General features: G+C 43.3%; 1 protein-coding gene across 1 annotated transcript in view; it reads right to left on the bottom strand.

Moving 5' to 3' along the window:
* The window catches only part of LRRN4 (leucine rich repeat neuronal 4), a 200,948-nt gene that overhangs the window by 39,490 nt on the left and 141,983 nt on the right, over positions 1-19,475 (bottom strand). The window contains exon 4 of the mRNA XM_069234153.1: positions 2,280-2,417. Within this exon, the coding sequence (XP_069090254.1) occupies positions 2,280-2,417 (138 nt within the window). The remainder of the gene's footprint in view (positions 1-2,279; positions 2,418-19,475) is intronic.

The raw sequence follows: 19,475 nt of genomic DNA, 5'->3' as shown, positions 1-19,475 counted from the left end.
CCCTTTAAGGGAGCCATGGCCAATATCCTAACACTCCAGCACCGTCCGAATGAGCACTGTCTGCAAAGCAGACAGAGCACATTCCGATGGTGCTTGGTGGGGCGGGGTCTGCACTGCCCTTGCCCATGGCTGGGGCCAACTGTGGCCCCCGGCACTGGCCTTCTGCCAACCCTTTCATGGCGGGGTCCCCGTCATGAAAAGGCTGGCGGAAAGAGGAGTTGCAATCAGCCAGGCTGCACTGAGTTCAGTGCCGCCCTGGCTTGTTACAAGCCCGACCGCTGTCATGCCGTCGGGAGTCATGTTCCCAGTAGGGATGGCAGTCCTCTGGCAGGTCCACCTGCCAGGGTTGTAATTGGGCGTTCGGACTGCCAAAGTTGGAGCGGTCTAACTGTCAACGTGAATCTGGAGGTCCTCAGACTGCCACACTTGTAATGAGGCCCTTAGTGCCTTTTAGTACTCCTGGCTTACATATGTCATTTAGAATCAAATGAGAGTACTACAAGAGCAAGTCACGCCTGTTCAAACACCAACAATTGTGAACCTGGCCCCTAGTACTTTTACAAACCAAGGGGCACATTTATGGGGAATTGGCGTAGGGAAGTGTTCTTGCTTCACTGCACTACGCCAATGTGAAAGGGCAGCAATGCAGCATGGAATATGGTGCATTCCTGTCCTTTCTCCCTGCGCTGGTGCACAATTGGCTGCTTAGTGCCAATGCTGGCAAGGGTGCCTGCATTACATGCATTATTGTTTTTGTGCAGGAATGGGGGCCTTCTTGCACAAAAACAATCCAGAGAGGCGTTTTCATCTTTATATTTATCTTACAGAATGCAGCACACATAGAAAGAGGAAAAAACAAGGAGAACATTTCTCCCTGTTACGCCTGTTCTGGGGAGGCGTAAGGTTTTGGCGTTGCCCCAAGTTTATGTGATTAAGTAAATCTAGGGCAGCATCAAAATCCATGGGTTTTGTATCGAAGAACCCACCGCAACGCCCATGGAATTCCTCCCTGGTGCAGAGTAAGACAATGCAGAGACTTGCGCTGCTTTGTCTTACTCCATATCCATTAGGCCATGAAAAGCCTCGCAAAGCAGCTTTGCGTGGCCTCATAGATATGGTTGAGAGGCGTGCGCCGCCGGAGGGTAAAAAAAAGTGACGCTCTGGCTGCAAAAGCCTCTAGTAAATATGCCCTCAAACCTATTATGTATATTTAATTTGTTAGCAATATCTGGACTCCCTTTGATGCACTGAATTGAAACAGAAGTGAAGTCTTGCTGATCTGTATACTAATCTTAATTGATTGCATAAGAAAAAAGTCAACTCAACATATAACATGAGTGCAATTAATTCAACTGAAACATTTCATTCAGTTTAGCACGACATATAGTCCCTCATTACGACAGGGCCGCGGGTCAGGCCTCCAGCACCTCCACTTCTCTCCACTGAAGGAGCAGGCAGTGCTGGCGGTCCCAATCTGCCAGGGTAGTGCTGCAAGCAGCGCTGCCCTGGGGATTGAGTCCCTTCTCTGCCAGATTTTGCATGGTGGTAGCACCGCCATGTAAAGGCTGACGGAGACTGGGTGAAGGCGCCTCATGGGGCCCCTGCACTGCCCATTTACTTGTCATGGGCAGTGCAGGGGCCCCCATGACCGGCCCATTGCGATTTGGACAGTGAAAAGTGCGATGAGTGGTGGTGCACCCTACGCAACGCAACATTGCCGCTGGCTTTATTATGAGCCAGCATCAATATTGTGGGCTGCTTCCCGCCGTGCCAGCGGGCGGAAACTCTGCTTCCGTGCGCTGACCCAGTGGAAAACTCTTAAGGGGCTGCAGGAAGGGTACTGCACTGGCCGCAACCCGACCGCGGACTTCGGCGGATGGCCTTTTCCATCCGCCAAAGTCATTATGAGGCGTATAGTTCTATCCAGGCGAAAACCTAGATAAATATTAATTTGGGGAGTTTTCCTGTCTCCCACCTCGGTGTCGAAGTTGCATTTGGGGGAAACACTCTTTAAGTGGTGTTCAGCAGCAGTGATCACCTCACTTTGTCTGTGATTGACACACACCACGGGTATTCCTCCTGTAAGATTTGGGGCTATCTCTACAACTTGAAACATAACGTCAACTCGTTCTTTAGTGACACAGGGTTGTTTGATAAGTTACATAGTGTGAAGTAAAGGCATTTTGCTACACATCTTTTTTTTAACGAATTTAGCAATATCCTGTATTTTACCATGTGCTTTAACTTAAAGTCGGCTGTTGAAATGATAATAACATTACCTTATCAGTGTGACGCGCTCTGTCTCGGAAAGGAGCCAAGAAAGCTCACAACTGCATTTTAAAGGATTTCCAGTAAGAATGATGCGTGGAACGGTTGATGAATTCACGTGCCAGCGATCGAAGTTGCTCAAATTACAGCTATAAAACAGTATAGAATTGATTATGTTTTAGACATCTATTACTCCTCAGTACACAAAGGTTTGCGATTTTGAATCAGAGATTTTATTAATTAAAAACTATACGTGCAGGTTGGTGGTACGTAACACCACATAGAAATGTTTGTGAATCAGACCCAAAATGGGCTACTAACAAATCAAAGGGTGAACAAACAGGTTATTTGCTAATTGAGATCTATAGAATTCATACACAATTAAGAAACAATGCAGATTTCTTAACAAATATGAAGACAAATATTATGATTAAGTAAAGGCAGCAATAGGGCTGGTTTTTACAGAACAAAAACAGGAATAAAGAAGGACAAAAGTGAAACATCAATTTCCCAAAGAGACGTTTATGCTAAAAGCATGGGTGGAAGTGAGTCAAAACTGTAATATTTTTAGGGGTCAGACCCTTGTTCATAATTAGATGCCTTTGTTGTCTTTCTCAGTCCGCTCTTGATTCAGTGCCTTCCCTATTCTTGTACTTTCCAGCCCAGGAACGTTTCAGTCTCACATTGCTCTGAGTGGATGATTTTGTTTTCTCTTGAAGACCCTGAGGGAGTGCACATTTTTCAATGATCGCTGTAATACTCCAACAAATAAATAGCACTTGTCAGTGAGTAGTAGTTCAGTGATGTCGCGTCTGATGGCCCAAGGGTTTCTCAGAGCCAATAGGCCTTGCCTATGTAAGAGCTGTTGGCTTTGCCAATGTATTTTAGCTATGTTGTACAGAACCATTGCTGCTGTTCAGCATCCCTAAAAGTTTGTGGTATGGCATAGAGGAGAGTGGCTTAAAGGAAAGCGGAGTGGCGTAGAATAACATAGAATGGAGTGGAGTGGTGCAGAGTGGAGTGGCATAGTGCGGAGTGGCACTGAGTGGAGTGAAATAGAGTAGAGAGGCATAGAGTGGAGTGGAATAGAATGGTGTGGAGTGGTGTAGAGTGGAGTAGAGGGGCATGGAGCAGTGTAGAGTGGAGTGGTGCATCATGAAGCAGGGTGGCGTAGAATGGCATAGAGTAGAGCGGTACAGAGTGGAGTGGCGTAGAGTGCAGTGGTGGGGAGTGGCATAGAGCAGAGTAGGGTAAAGTGGAGTGGCATACCGTGGAGTGGCATGGGGTGGACTGTGGTAGAGTGGAGTGACATGCAGTGGAGTGAAATTGCATAGAGTGCAATGCTGTAGAGTGGTACTGTGTGGCGAGGATTGACGTAGAGTAGACTGAAGTAGAGTGGCATAGAATGGAGTGGCAAGCAGTAGTGAAGAATACAGTGGCATAGAGTGAAATGGAATGGAGTAGAGTGGCGTAGAGTAGCATGGATAGAAAGTAATGGAGTGGCATAGAGTGGAGTGGTTTGGCCGAGAGCGGTGTAAGTGGTTTAGAGTGGAGTGGAGTGGCATAGAGTAGAGTGGCATGGAAAGGAGAGCATAAAATGCTCTAGAGTGGAGTATAGTGGAGTGTATAGCAAAGGGCAGAGTAGCATATAGTGGAGTAGCAAAGAGTAGAATGGCACAGAGTAGTACAATTGTGGGCGTAAGTAACTTGAATAAGGAACCTAAATTAAATTCAATGCAAATTTATGAGGCATAAAGATGAATAGAAAAGCAGCACAAAAACTGGAAACAGAGGAATTGTTCTGAAACATGTACATGTACATGTACAGTAATAAGCAATATAAACATATTTTGGCAAATTTACAAAAAAATGCAGCAGTGAAAACATATTACCTCAACCTGCACGATCAGAGGACGGACACTAATCAAGAGAAAGCAATCTCTGTTTGGCCCATTCTCAACAGAAAAGAAAGGAAGTTACTTCAGGCGTGTGCTGGCTAATTAGGAGGCAGTAAAGAAGAGTGATAATGAAGTCAATGAATTTTAAGCAATGGGCAGGTCCCAAGCCCCTTATTGTAAACAATACCTCTCACAAGCAAGAGTGCATGAATGCCAGGGGTGTAGCTTCAGGGGATGGGGAGGGTATGGTTAGGGTTTGGCAGGGGTAGGGGGGATCTGTTTGCATCTTGGCAGTTGGGCCTAAGGCCCCTGAGTTGGGTCTGCTATCTCTATGGTGGATTTTCTTGTCATGAGCCAAGAATAAAAAAAAAAAACATTGTTGTCTGATGTAAACGAAAGAGTGCAAGGGGGAGCGAAGTAGAGAGACAGAGATGTCCACCAGGTGGCTGAATTTCAAACTGTGAAACAAGATAACCTGGAATCAATACCAGCTTCCCTGCTTATATAAACTGCGTGATCCTGGCCAAACATTTTATTTCACATAGCCTCCTTTTTTCATTATCACATATAAAATAATTGACTTACCAATGTGCACTTTTCAAGCACATCTTATATTTGATTCACTCTTAATAAATGTCTAAGTACGCAGTGATATAATCTGACGTACTTAGGTGAAACTCTTCAATATGTTAAAGAAATGCACTTTTTTGAATTGTGAAGAGATTGCATCATATTTTTACATTACATTTTTTCCATGATACAATGGCAAACATTTTCACGGCTTTGCTCATGTGCAGACTTTTAGAGATGAGCCAGACCCATGCATTGTCTCTGGCTTGACTTGCCCTAATAATTTGCCTATGCACCCTCTTCTATTTGCGACTTGCACTTAGTATATGGGACATTCAGTCACTTATAAGATGCTTTGTTTAAGGTGAGAACTAGAAACATGGAACCCTGAACACATGGACCTACTTGACAGCTCTACCATCATGGCTTCTTACAGCAGAGACAAAGAACTGTATGTGCAGTCAAAATACTTTTTTTTTAAAGTGAGCACATGACAGGGACTCTAGGCCATTCTGTTGTGCATGACCACAGTCATGAGTTGACAGGGAGAACTACCAAGTCCAGGGGAATAAGAAGGGGCCTAACTTTAGCAGAGGTGTTTGGGGTGTGACAATCCTATAATACATTCTTAGTTTGGGAGTTGTGTCAGGGGACCTTGAGTTCTGTCTGCTATGTCTGTGTCCGTTTTTCTCATTGTTCCCATTTCACTAAGAGGTTTTAACTTATTCATTTTTTAGATCAGGCTCTTGAACATATACAGTGATCGGTTTGCCAAAAAAGTAGTAAATCTGCACCAATCCAAGTATTCCTTGAATGGATAGAAATTTACTACTTTTTTTGTAACTCACAAACATTGGCAGCAGTAGTCATGGAAAGCTGCACCAGTATGTATACTGCTGGATATCAGACACCCAAGACTTGGTGAGATGAATTCTTGCTAATAGTCTAACCATTGGCAATCAACCCACCATGTTTTGGCCCATCTTCCACTCTAGACAGAGGCCCATCTAATGAAAATCAGTACCTATTTGTCTTTTAAAAAGTCAATCCCAAACCTTGGTCAACTCCTCACCCTGTAGCCCACTGCTTTTTTAGTTGGGAAATTTGAGATTAAAAATCCCCTTAACCCCCTCCCCGGATCTCACTGACTAAGCTATGCCCCTGATGAATCGCTGTCGCACAAAATTGAGCATTTCTTGCATGAAAACACACCTGTCTAGGCTCTGCTTAATATATATTTGGCAACAAACAGTCTTTGCAAACAGTTGTAAACCCATTGAATAAAAAATTATATCAAATTGATTTGACTGGGGCTACACTTGTAAACAAAAAATGGCTGTAACAATGTTTAGTAACAGTGTAGCTATGCCATAACATTAACCTTATATGTTTACATATCTAGATTGTTTTGGGTGGTGGGGGTGCAGGCTGTAACATTTTAATTTGTTTGTGAAATTCTGCTAAACATAGGTAATTGGGGGTGGCCTGAGCCCGGCTAGTCTTTGTTTTACAGATCTTACATTGCTCAACATCCTGGACCTCAGATGCTTGTGTGTGTTTTTTTTGGGTCAAGTTTGAAGACACAGCTGTCATCAGATCTTACGTGATAAACTTTTAAAAAACGTTTGTTTTGCCGACATGTTGATCTTCGTCCCTGTAGGATTTGATTTGGCAGACGTTGTGTGCTTCCAGTGAAAAAGAGTACTTGTATTACACAGATTATACTCAATACAATAGTCGTGGTATGATTATGGTGAGAGGCAAATGGTCAAGGCTATAGACCTGGTTGGATCATTAAAAAAATGTAATGTCCCATTCCATAGACTTGATCTGTGTGATATGAAAAGCTATGAAAATGGCAGTAGGCCTGGTTTATTTTTTGTGAAAAGAACAGTTCAAATCCAAGAGGTCTTTATGGAGCTGCTTGCCAACAAAAAAAAGAATACAAAGTGGTTTACTTTATGAAGAATCCATTTTGCCAAATACCATACTTAGGGCCATATTTATACTCTGTTTGCGCCGGATTTGCGTTGTTTTTTTTAACGCAAATTTGACGCAAAACAAACTCCATATTTATACTTTGGCGTTAGACGCATCTAGCGCCAAAGTTCATGGAGTTTGCGTCATTTTTTAGCGTGGACACCTTCCTTGCGTTAATGATATGCAAGGTAGGCGTTCCCGTCTAAAAAATGACTCCGAGGCATGTGCGCCGTATTTATACTCCCGGGCAAAAATGACGCCCGGGAGTGGGCGGGTCAAAAAAAATGACGTCCAGCCGCTTTTGCGTCATTTTTTAGCGCCTGGTCAGGGCAGGCGTTAAGGGACCTGTGGGCTCGGAAGGAGCCCAGAGGTGCCCTCCCATGCCCCCAGGGACACCCCTGCCACCCTTGCCCACCCCAGGAGGATGCCCAAGGATGGAGGGACCCACCCCTGGAACATTAAGGTAAATGCTGGTAAGTATTATTATATTTTTTTTTTGGGGCATAGGGGGGCCTGATTTGTGCCCCCCTACATGCCACTATGCCCAATGGCCATGCCCAGGGGACATAAGTCCCCTGGGCATGGCCATTGGGCAAGGGGGCATGACTCCTGTCTTTGCTAAGACAGGAGTCATTTCAATGGGGGTTGGGAGTAAAAAAAAATGGCGCAAATCGGGTTGAGGCGAAAGTTTTGCCTCAGCCTGACTTGCCCCATTTTTTGACGCCCAAGCTCCATTTTCCCCTACGCCGGCGCTGCCTGGTGTAAGTCATTTTTTTTTCACGCACACCAGGCAGCTCCGCCGGCTAATGCCGGCTAACGTCATTGAATAAATACGGCGCCCGCATGGTGCTTCAGAATGGCGATAGCCGGCGTTAAATTTTTTGACGCACAACTGCGTTGGCGCAGTTGTGCGTCGAAAAGTATAAATATGGCCCTTAGTGCCTTTACATTGTGAACCCAATGATAAATGGCATAGGTTGATGTCAGAAATTAGGTTGTTTGTTGACTGGGGTGAGCCCTGGCCGAGCAGAGACCATCATCCTAATCAGGGTAAGGCACCACAACCCCAAATTAACCTGTGCTTACCTCCTAATAGCTTGGCAAAGAGCAGTTCTGCTTAACTTAGAGGCAATGTGTAAAGTATTTGTGCAACACTTCAAACAGTGGAACAGTGAAACACCACAGAAAAAGGATCCCACACCAGGTTAGAAAAACAGCACTTATTTTAATGAATAAAACAAGATCAAAATGACAAAAATCCAATAAGCTGAACTTGTGTTATACATTTTTTAAGATTAAACTGTAAAATAGCTCTTAGAAGCAAAAACGCCAACCAGGATATCTGGTTGCACCAGATCGGGACAAAGTTAAAAGGTTCTGGCTGACCGTAATGGAGCGTGGGCTGGCTACAGGGACCCAGTTGAGCTTGCTGAACCAAAGTACCTTAAATCTGGGTTGTGAAGTGATGCGTTGGTTCTGAACCACACCGTAGAGGTGATGGGTTGCTTTTCTCTACAGAACAGCAGTGATATGTCAGTTCTGAGATGCAATGAGGCTGTGTTGCGAGTTCCTGATGCATCAACATCGACAATGTGTTGGGCAGTCAAGGCGATGCGTCGGCTCCTATGAGCACAGTGGCTGAAATGCAGAGTTGCGTCATCGGCAAGGATGTGACGACCTTGCACCAATAAAAACGCTGAAGTGCCAGTTCTGAAGGAGATGCGCTGCTTTTGAGATGCCAGAGCGGCGATGCAAGTCTGGTTGCACCGGTTTAGACTCATGAAGAAATGGTGATGCATCAATTTTCTCCAAACACCAGCAGTAATGCATCGGTTCTGATCCCACAGCAAAGGATGCATTCACTCGGCAGGAGAAAAACACCTCAGGCCCACTTAGAAGGATCCAGGACTGGAGTGGCACCACCTGGCTGGTTAAACTCACAGTGAGCAGAGTCCAGGAGCAGGGTGATTTGAAGTCTTTTCTGTCCCTGAGACTTCAGATCAAAAGGCCAGCCAACCAGCCTTTGGAGTCACTCTGGGTTCTGGGATGGAGAGATGCCAGTCCTTCCCACTCCCAGGCAAAACAGCAGCAGGCACAGGTCAGGACAGCAAAACAGAAGTCCAGCAAGACAGCAGTCAGCCGAGAGGCAGGCCTTCAGCAGCACAGCAGTCCTTCTTCATGGAAGAGTATCTACACTTACAGAAGTGTACTGAAGTGGTGGTGTCTGAGGTCCAGTATTTATACTTTGGTGTCCTGGTTCTGGAAGGTGGCAGACACTTCTAGACAGTGTTTTTGAAGTGCAAGGAATCCCTTTTCTCCCAGGCCTGTCTCCAAGCTAGCTCGCGTGACAATACAGGGTCATTAAGCCCTCTGTGTGTGCACAGGACACTGACTATTTAGGTGTAAGTGAGACTGTGTCCAGCTCCACCGTCCCATCCTGCCCAGGATGATCCATTAAGTCACACCTAAGCCCATGTGTGAATGCCTTGGAGCATGATACAAAGCCCATGTCCTACATGTGACATATGTATTGAAAAGGAAGGTTCGGGCCTGGCAAAAAGGTTTATTTTGTCAGGTCGACATGGCAGTGTAAACAGCACACACAGATTCTCCAATGGCAGGCCTGATACACGTTTGAAGGGGCTACTTAAGTGGGTGGCACAATCATTGCTGCGCGCCCACTAGGAGCATATAATTTACAGGCACTGGGCATATGTAGTCCACTTTATCACTGACTTACTGGTAAATTAAAAATACCAATTGGGGAATAAACCAACATTACCATGATTTAAAAGGTTAGCACTTACACTTTACCACTGGTTACAGTAAAAGTGGTAAAGTGCTGAGAGTCCTAAGGCCAATAAAAATAGGTCCAGCACAACAGAGGGGGAGAGGCAAAAAGTCAGGGGAAAGACCACCCTAAGGCTGACAGGTCTAACAGTTGAGGTTTTATATTGTAAACTCTGACAACTGCCATATAAATTGAATTTACATTGTGAAAAGCATATATGAAGTCAAATTACCCTTTATGGAAGTGTTTGCCAAAAAAACATACCAAGCGGCTTTACGCTGTGAACTCTTGCAAGTACGATAGGAAGGGGATTTACATTGTGATCTCCTTTGCTAAATACAATAGGTAGGGGGATTACATTGTGAACCCTCTGGCAGATTGAATAGGTCCGGGATATACATAGTGAATGCTGACAAATGCACTGTGAAGGGGTCAATGTTGTGCACTCTGACAAATGCAATATGAAGGGTTTTTACATTGTGAACTTCATGAAAAACACAAGAGAGAGAAGCTTTACATTTTGAGCTATTTGAAAAATACAATAGGAATGGGTTTTACATTTCTATCTCCCTGACAAATAGGAAATAGTTAGTACATGTATCCTTTTTTAGATCTGGGCACTGTAAATGCTTGATATGTTAGAATGAGAGTTAATGTTCATGTGGAGTATACTTTGAGTCTGCCTAACTTGCTGGATAGGTCACTATAGGCAAAACACTACATAGATATGCTTCTGTTCATGTTAAATTTGATAGGCTTCCTTTATTGATATTTACATATGACAACAAAGGCAATAGGCCTCTGATTTTATATTGTGAATCATATGACAAAGCCTAACAAAGTAAGTTTAACCTTAGTTGCTTGAATGAGATTTTACCTTAAAAAACAAGCAACAAGAAGCATCTGGCAAAATAGGAAACGGTTTGTTAATTAAACATCATGGCTGGGAGAGTGGTTACAGCACAGGGGTCTGAGGACTCTGAGACTCTTGTAGAACATCAAAATGACCCATGTTTTATGCATTTTTTGAGAGCAATAAACACATAAACATCCTTCTCCTGGTGCATATGCGAACTATTGACAAGGAGTCACAGATACAATTTCCAGATAAGGCATGCAGGTAGGCCTCGATCTGGCATGGACACCATGTGGGTCAGTGAGCACACGTCCAGATGTCCAGCCTGAGGGGCGCGTGGTCACTGCGTGTGATGTGTGTGTTGTGTCTTGATTGGCTGAGTGTACCTAAGTATGTGTGGCATCTGACTTTATGCTGTTTAGGGAATGCATGTTTCCATGTAGACATTTGTACTTTACTGGGGCCAATCTCAAGTGACCATTGTAGTGTTGCTGCCTACCTGTGGGATTTGATCTGAGCGGGTGTGTTTGGCTTTTGGCTAAGTGTTACCCCACCTGTGACCTATCACTCATTACCCTTCTGGCCTGGGCCGCAATGCCCATCTGACCACGTACCTATGTGCTGGGGTTGACGGGAAGTTAATGTCGGGGGAATCTAACAGGGATGATGTGACTTTTTTCTTCTATGAAAATGTATCATTTATGTATAAAGGCATTTTGTTGTGTGTATTGATTGATCAAAAGACAAAACCGATGTTAACCCCTTGCTGATCATTGAAGGGTTCATGTGTTACATCAGGCCCATATTGCAGCATTGCTGGCTTTTGGGGTCAGAGCCTTTTGGTGTGTTGATTGATGTGCTGGGTTAGCTGTCTCCTGTGATATTTCTTTGAGGTACCTGTTTAACTCTGTGTGATTCTGGGAAGCCTCTCTAGGAGAGTCTTCAATTGCAATTTCGCTTAAAATGTTGTAAATATTTGTAATTTCATGCATACTATTTACGTGTATGTCATTACAGTGCTTGCCCTTTTTAAAGAAACATGGGGTGAGTTTCTGAGTTTTGATTTTGTAACCTACATCTCTTCTGTGGGCTCACTCCAGACTGCTTTGCATATTTCCTGACATCCAAGTAATAATGGGGAATTTACTCTCCAGTTTGAGAGGCCGAAGTATAGAGACTCAAGGACACCAAAGAAGAAAGATCTGGGGCCAAGTAAAGACCCACTGTCCTTTTATAACTCAAGAAGGAGTTCTCAAGTACAATAGGAAAGGTTTAGTGAACTCTCTGTTGAATACAATAGGAAAATATGTTTTATTGTGAACACCTTTCCAAACACTAAGAAGAAGAATTATACTGTGACCCGACTGACAAATACAATAGGAAGAGGTTTTACATTGCAAAAGCAGTAAGAAGGGGGTTGTCAACTCTAACAAGTACAATGGTAAGGGTTTTACAGTGTGAACTCTGACAACTTCATTAGGAAGAGATATTACTTTGCAGACTCTCTAACAAATGCAACATGAAGGGCATTCACATTGAGAACTCTGGAGCAAATACAACAGGAAAGGGATTTTACTATGTGGACTCACTGAAAAATAGAATAGGAATGGTATTACATTTTGAACTTTTTCAAAATCAACAGAACGCGGCTTTACATAGTAAATCCTCTGGTAAATACAAGAAGGGGTTCTTTGTTGCATTAAAACAAACACTATAGGGAGGGCTTTGCTTTTTGGCTGTCTGACAAGCACAATAGGAAGGAAATTTACATTGTGAACTCTCCATAAGGTAGATAGAGATTTAGGGGGTCATTCCGACCCTGGCGGTAAATACCGCCAGGGCCGGGGACCGCGGGAGCACCGCCAACAGGCTGGCAGTGCTCCCTTGGGCATTCTGACCGCGGCGGTTCGGCCGCGGTCAGAAGAGGAAAACCGGCGGTCTCCCGCCGGTTTTCCACTGCCCTGGGAATCCCATGCGCCGCCATGGGGGATTCCGACCCCCTCACCGCCATCCTGTTCCTGGCGGTTCCGCCCGCCAGAAACAAGATGGCGGGGAGGGGTGTCGTGGGGCCCCTGGGGGCCCCTGCAGTGCCCATGCCATTGGCATGCCAATGGCATGGGCACTGCAGGGGCCCCCGTAAGAGGGCCCCACTTTGTATTTCAGTGTCTGCATTGCAGACACTGAAATACGCGACGGGTGCCACTGCACCCGTCGCACACCCTCCACTCCGCCGGCTCCATTCGGAGCCGGCATCCTCATGGAGGGCTGTTTCCCACTGGGCTGGCGGGCGGCCTTTTGGCGGCCGCCCGCCAGCCCAGTGGGAAACCCAGAATGACCGCCGCGGTCTTTTGACCGCGGTACGGTCTTTTGACCGCGGTACGGTCTTCTGGCGGTTCCCTCCAGGCGGGCGGCTCCCGCCGCCCGCCGGGGTCAGAATGACCCCCATAATGTTCATGTCAAAGTATACCAAATGTCTTCCTAAAATGTTCGATGGGCCTTCCTAAGCATAGAAAGCATGGCCATCTGAATTTATTTTCACATTACAATCCACAGTTTGCTTTATTGATACATATTTGTTGAAGACATTAGCACTCTTATTCTATATTTTAAAAAACTTCACAAAACCTTTTGATTGTGAAAAGCCTCATGTTTTCCATTAGTCCCAAATAGCACTGTTGTTGTTTTTTAGCATTAAGGTCTGCTGGTGTGTAAATTGCCAAATGGAACCTCATGGAAAATACAGAGACCTACATTTAGAGGGTTAGTTGCTTCCTGTGATATGTATTTAAGGTACAATTTGCACCTTGGTTAGTCTGAGAGGTCCCTAAAGGAGGGATTCAAATTTTTTATTTCACCTGCAATCTTTCAAACACATTATTACTGTATTATGAGTATAGTGTTTAATTGTGTGTGCATTAAAGTGTCGTGCCTGTTAAAGAAAAAACATTGTTTGTCAATTGATTTATTGTGTTATTTTGGTGTGTTGCTCAGTTCTGAGATTCTAGGTCACCAAACCTAGCTGAGTCAGTCTTTGACTGACTCAGCTTTAATAACCTGGGGTTCACTTTTTACATTGTGAATTCTTTGACAATTGCAAGGATAAACGGTTTTATGCTGAAAACACTTTGACAACTGCAATATGAATAACATTTTTTTATGAACTCCTTGATCACCACCATAGTGAGGGGCTATTCATTGTTTAACATTAAGAGACCTTTTTTAAACAGACCTCTGAGTCAGATGATACTATAGAGGTCTCAATTTCATTGTGCCCACTTGTAATTTTATGTTTAGTATTTAGTTGCTTGTGAATTAAAGTACTTTTTTTTAAAAGTAAAAACAGTGTACCTTGCATAATCAAAAATTATTTTGCACTTTGTGTATTTCTTTAACATTTACTTTTACACCTTTATTTAAAAGTTCTTTGTTGATATTAAATTTTCGATAAAGTGGTAGTAACTCTGACTTTCCTCTTAAACTTTGGAAATCGGTTACTTCAGTCATATTTTGTGACTAATAACCTTTTAAAGCTGAATGCACATGAAATTGAGATGAGAATCGTTCTTAGACATTTGATAGTCACTGCCTCTTCATACACTCTCACCTTGTGGTCGAATGACCAAAAAGTTGGTGTTATCAACAATGCTGATCTTACCTTCTGCCGGCATGTCAACAAGCACTTTGTTGATGTATGGTTCTGAACCCCTAATTCTGTAACCCCCACTGCATTTGAAGAATTTGGAGTGTCCAAACACATTCAATGCCTGGTCTCTCCTTGGCGTGGCGAGAGATTGAAATGGAATATGTCTTTCTCCATTGTCATAAAATTCTGCAATGATGATGTTTAGGCAAAAATACAGTATACTGTACATTTCCCTTCCATCCTTGGCCTCTTTGGTATAATCACACTGCATGTTCTTATCTGTATATATTAGTAAAGACATATGAAACACAAAGGCTACTTTTCTGACTAATCCTAATGCCTAGAGTCCAGGTCTAAAACTAAAACATGGTGTTTGGCATATATGGGTCAATCTGATGAATTTGCAGAAAGTAGAGAATGCTGTGGATGCATTGTTTGGTGATGGATGACCTTTGTGAATATGTTGTATGCTGTGTAATAAAGAACAAGTCAGATTGGAAGATTAACTCCTAGGTTTCTGGCCTTGGTGTATGGAGTGATACAGTAGCTCCCAACCTAAGAAGACCATGTAGTTCACTGTAGAGAAGAGTTTCAGAAATAGAAATCATTATTTAGGTTTTTGCTCTATTGTGTCAATATAGATCTTAGATCATCTAATGGTAAACATCAGCAAGGCATGGTAGGATTTCTTAGGATCCTTGGCAATCTTGTTTTGGATCCTACTCTCATCTACCCTCAGGAGATTCTCTAATTTGTGGTTACTGCATAGGCTCGCTTAGGGGGCTATGCAATATCCTTTACATAATTCATTAAGGAGAAAGACACAGGGGTAAATAAAATTAGCCAGAGAATAAAGGCAAATATTAAAAAGGATGTGCAATAGTTAAGCACCTTGTGGATGTTCTCAACAGAACTTGTATTCCATGGATCTATAGGGGAATACTGAGATAAAGTACTACCTGTCCTTCAAAAGTGATCTTGTCTTTATAAGGACTGACTCAATTAATCCAAAGTGAGTCAGGTTAGAAAGATTATGTCGTTGAGGTTGTCAAACAACAATGAAAACAGATTGCAAAAGCACAGCTGGAGCAGTAGTAGCCTCAAATTTGGCACCACACTTAAACACATCCCTGCCACCTATGCAGGTATACTATACTGATGTCAATGCCTCTACTGCACTCTACAGAACTGTTTGTCTATGTTGTTTCTCAACATTAACATAAATGTATCTTTATATATATGTTACACTAAATGTACTCAATACATTCATATATTGTAAATTAATTGGTATCAAATGTGCACATCCATTATTGTATCATGTTGTACTTTGAAGGTTCTGGACCTGTGTCCAATCACCACCTGCCACTGGACTGACATATGTACTGGCCACAGACACCAAACAGACAGCAGGGCCTTGTAATTGTTTAGCAACATGAAATGTAATTTCTATAACTAAATTGCTCTCTGCATAAGTGCCACAATATGTAACATATTATTTCATACCATAGTATGAAGCCCATGTTCAGCATTTGTCAAATGCATTTTCAAATGGGTATATGTCTGATCCCTGTCATGAAATACATTGTTCCAGTGTACAGCTTCATTGCTAAGTATATCTATATGTCCTTTTTCAGCCACTCTATCCATACATGTGCCCATTACATAAAAGCGTTGAGTGAAACATTGTCACACTGCCCAGGAGTTCATATCAACGTATGCCTAAATATAATAACTTTACTCCATTAGTTGCAATCCAGGAAACATTTAGGTGTTTTTTAGGTACAGTTTATCAATAATATCTTCCAATACACAACTGCCATTTGAGTAGGGATAGTCCCTTATTCTATATGTCTTTCTCTACGGTTTCAGTGGTCCCCATGTCGTTGTTAAATTGCCCCTATGTGCACTCTATGCCCTCTAAGATGAAATACGGGAATAACCTACAAGCAGCAACTCAGGCCTTTTCTATCTGTCAGGTACGTCTGTGACCACAATACATGCACATGAATGCACTTGTAACTTATTTTTGCCCTTTCTCATTTCTAAAGAATGTCTACCCACTGACCAACATCTCTACCTAAAAATAGAAAGCCTTATATATATGTGTAACTTCTTTCAGCCTTGATACCATTTGTGTCATCTATCACAGTTCTCCTCAGCCCCACTATCACAACTGCGAAATTAGTCTATATTTTTTTCACAACCTGCCTGGTCTAGTGGCACATTCTCACCACCTTCTCCAAGTGCACAAGTTCAGCAGCTGACATCAACACACAAAAGACACATCTGTGGCAGGAGTAATTAAGACACTACTATATCTTGATTGTAAAAGTATATGTTACAGCTACAAAACTACAAATCTACAGCTGCTCATACCGGCTATGCAGGACTCTCCTGAACCCAGTCCTCAGCCACCAGATACCTCAGTAGAGTCCCTCTTCCACACTGTAATGCAGGGATTTCCCTCATTCTTCTGAGGGAGAAAAAAACACTGGTGAATAGGACCTCTCTTCTAGCCACCAATCTCCATCCTACAGCCTCCTATATGCTAACTTTCTTTCATTGTCAGATGGCCACGCATGTGGAGGTTGGCATGGGCAAACCCTGTCCTCTGGGAAGATCAATTTTTGTTACATGTATTTGTACAGTTATGTTATGTATACTTGTAAAGAACACTATCACCTGTGAGGGTATCCCTTTGCAGAGCATAGGACCTTAACCCTGCCTATGGTAGGCTGGGTAATTGAAAAGCCCAGTCTTTAGCTTTTTGCAGAGTTCAAGAAGGGAGAAGGAAGCTCTGATGTGGAGTGGGAGACCATTGCACATTTTAGGAGCAATGTAACAGAACATTTGTCCTCCTGATTTGGTTCTGCCTATGCGTGGGATGTGTGCTAGCAGGAATCCTTTGGAGTGTAGGTCTGTCGGTGGTTTTTGGAAGGAGATGTGACTGTTCCGGTAGGTGGGGCCTACATTGTGTAGTGTCTTGAATGTGTGTGTGAGGAGTTTGACATTAGTGTGTTTGTGTATTGGAAGCCAGTGGAGCTCCCAGATTTGTGGTGTTTGTGCATTTTGTGTGGGAGGTTGAGGATGAGTCTGGCTGCTGAGTTCTGGATGGTTTTTAGTCTTCTAATGAGTTGCTTGCTGATTCTGGGGTGGAAGGTGTTCCAACTTGCAAGTGACTTCAGTGTGAGTGACAGTTTTTCTACTGTTGCTTGGGAGTCATTCCGGGTGTGGAAGCAGGATACATTGGCGGAGTTGACTTATGTGTTCATGTCCAATTTGTTGTCGATGATCCTGGCATGGGTGCTGGGTGTGGATCCGAGTTCGTCCGGCCACCAATTGGAGTCCCATTGTGAGATCTTCTTGCTGAAGATCACTACTGCTGTTTTTTCAGTGTTGAGCTTGAGAGAGGTGGATTTCATCAGTTAGCGACTTCGGTCATGCAGGCGGTATAATTGTTTCTTGTGATGGAGGTCTTGTCTGAGAGGAAGAGTATGAGTTGTGTGTAGTAAATGTAGGGGAGGATGTTGATGTTGTGGATGAGGATGACAGTGGTCAGAGACATCATGTTTGCAATGAAGAAAGCAGGGCTGAGCTATTAACCTTGAGGCGCTCTTTAAATGAGTTTTCAGGCTTCAGAGGAATTAGGCTGAGAGGTTGTGTTATATCTGTTAAGAAGGAGCAGATTTAGCAGATAGCAGGTCCTTGGATGCCAATCTCATATAGGTGCCTGATGAAGATGGAGTGTGAGACACCTGGCGACCCCTAAATGAAGTCCATGAACAAAGGCAAATCTCACCCTTGGCTTCTGATCTTCCATGCAGGACTTGGAGTAGGAAAAGAGATTACAGAGGGTGCAACTGGAGGCCCTGTGTTGTGGTATCTCTTGATGAGTGGAGGGACAGTTTCAGGTCCAGATGACTGAAAGGGCTGCTCCTGGAACTCCACAGATGCAACTTGTTGTTGCCAGAGTGGAACCCTCATTGTCTGCCTCCTCCTAGCATGTGTATTCCAAACTGACCACATCGCTGGGTGTCTCCAGAGCCTCAGCCCACGGAGTCTCTGACTGTGAAGGAGTCACTCTCCAAGTGGTGCAACCTCTGTGCTAATGAACACCTTGATCTGTGCTTTGGTTGGCTCCTCTTCCTGTTCTTTCTTAGAGGCTGGGGGTCCTGCTTTGACTTCATCCTTTGTTTTGCTATTCCCTGCTTTATACTTGACTATTCACCAAAAAGGCAAATTGAGCAAAGAAAAACGAATTTGTGTATATATCAACTAAATCAGGTAAATAAAAAAGTGTTCCATATTAGAATATTAAATGTAACAAAGTCACATTAGCCACTCCACTTTGACATGCAAAGTTACTGCCACTTTTAACAGTGGATGACTCTGATGACTTAACCTCTTAGCTGCTGGGCCTTTCCCCCCCCCCAGTGCTGAGCCCTTTTTTGGCTATTTGGGGTAGTTCGCGCTTAGGCCTTCATAACTTTTTGTCCACATAAGCTATCCACGCCAAATTTGCGTCCTTTTTTCCAACATCCTAGGGATTCTAATGGTACCCAGAGTTTGTGTTTTCCCCTGGAGGAGACCAAGAAATTAGCCAAAATACAGTGAAAATTTCGTTTTTTCCAAAAAAATTGGAAAAAAGGGCTGCCGAAAAAGGCTTGTGGTTTTTTCCCTGAAAATGCCATCAACAAAGGGTTTCTGGTGCTGAAATCTCCATCTTACCACCTTTCAGGAACGGGCAGACTTGAATCAAAAAACCACATTTTTCAACACAAATTTGGCATTTTACTGGGACATACCCCATTTTTACTATTTTTGGTGCTTTCAGCCTCCTTCCAGTTAGTGACAGGAATGGGTGTGAAACCAATTCTGGATCCCGGAAAGCTAAACATTTCTGAAACCAAGACAAAATTCTGAATTCAGCAAGGGGTCATTTGTGTAGATCCTACAAGGTTTTCCTACAGAAAATAACAGCTGAAATAAAAAAGAAATATTGAAATTGAGCTGAAAACAACAGCCTTTTTTCTTTATGTTTTACTCTGTAACTTTTTCCTGCGATGTCAGATTTCTGAAAGCAATATACCGTTTTGTCTGCTGGACTCTTCTGGTTGTGGGGATATAAAGGGCTTGTAGGTTCATCAAGAACCCTAGGTACCCAGAGCCAATAAATGAGCTGCACCCTGCAGTTGGTTTTCATTCTATACTGGGTATACAGCAATTCATTTGCTGAAATATGAAGAGTGAAAAATAGGTATCAAGAAAACCTTTGCATTTCCAAAATGGGCTCAAGATAAGGTTTTGAGGAGCAGTGGTTATTTGCACATCTCTGAATTCTGGGGTGCCCATACTAGCATGTGAATTGCAGGGCATTCCTCAAATAGACGTCTTTTTTACACACTCTCTTATATTTGGAAGGAAAAAATGTAGAGAAAGATAAGGGGCAATAACACTTGTTTTGCTATT

This window comes from Pleurodeles waltl, chromosome 5, assembly GCF_031143425.1.
Source record: "Pleurodeles waltl isolate 20211129_DDA chromosome 5, aPleWal1.hap1.20221129, whole genome shotgun sequence".
In the NCBI taxonomy this organism is placed as follows: Eukaryota; Metazoa; Chordata; class Amphibia; order Caudata; family Salamandridae; genus Pleurodeles; species Pleurodeles waltl.
This window is presented reverse-complemented; position numbering and strand designations above follow the sequence as displayed.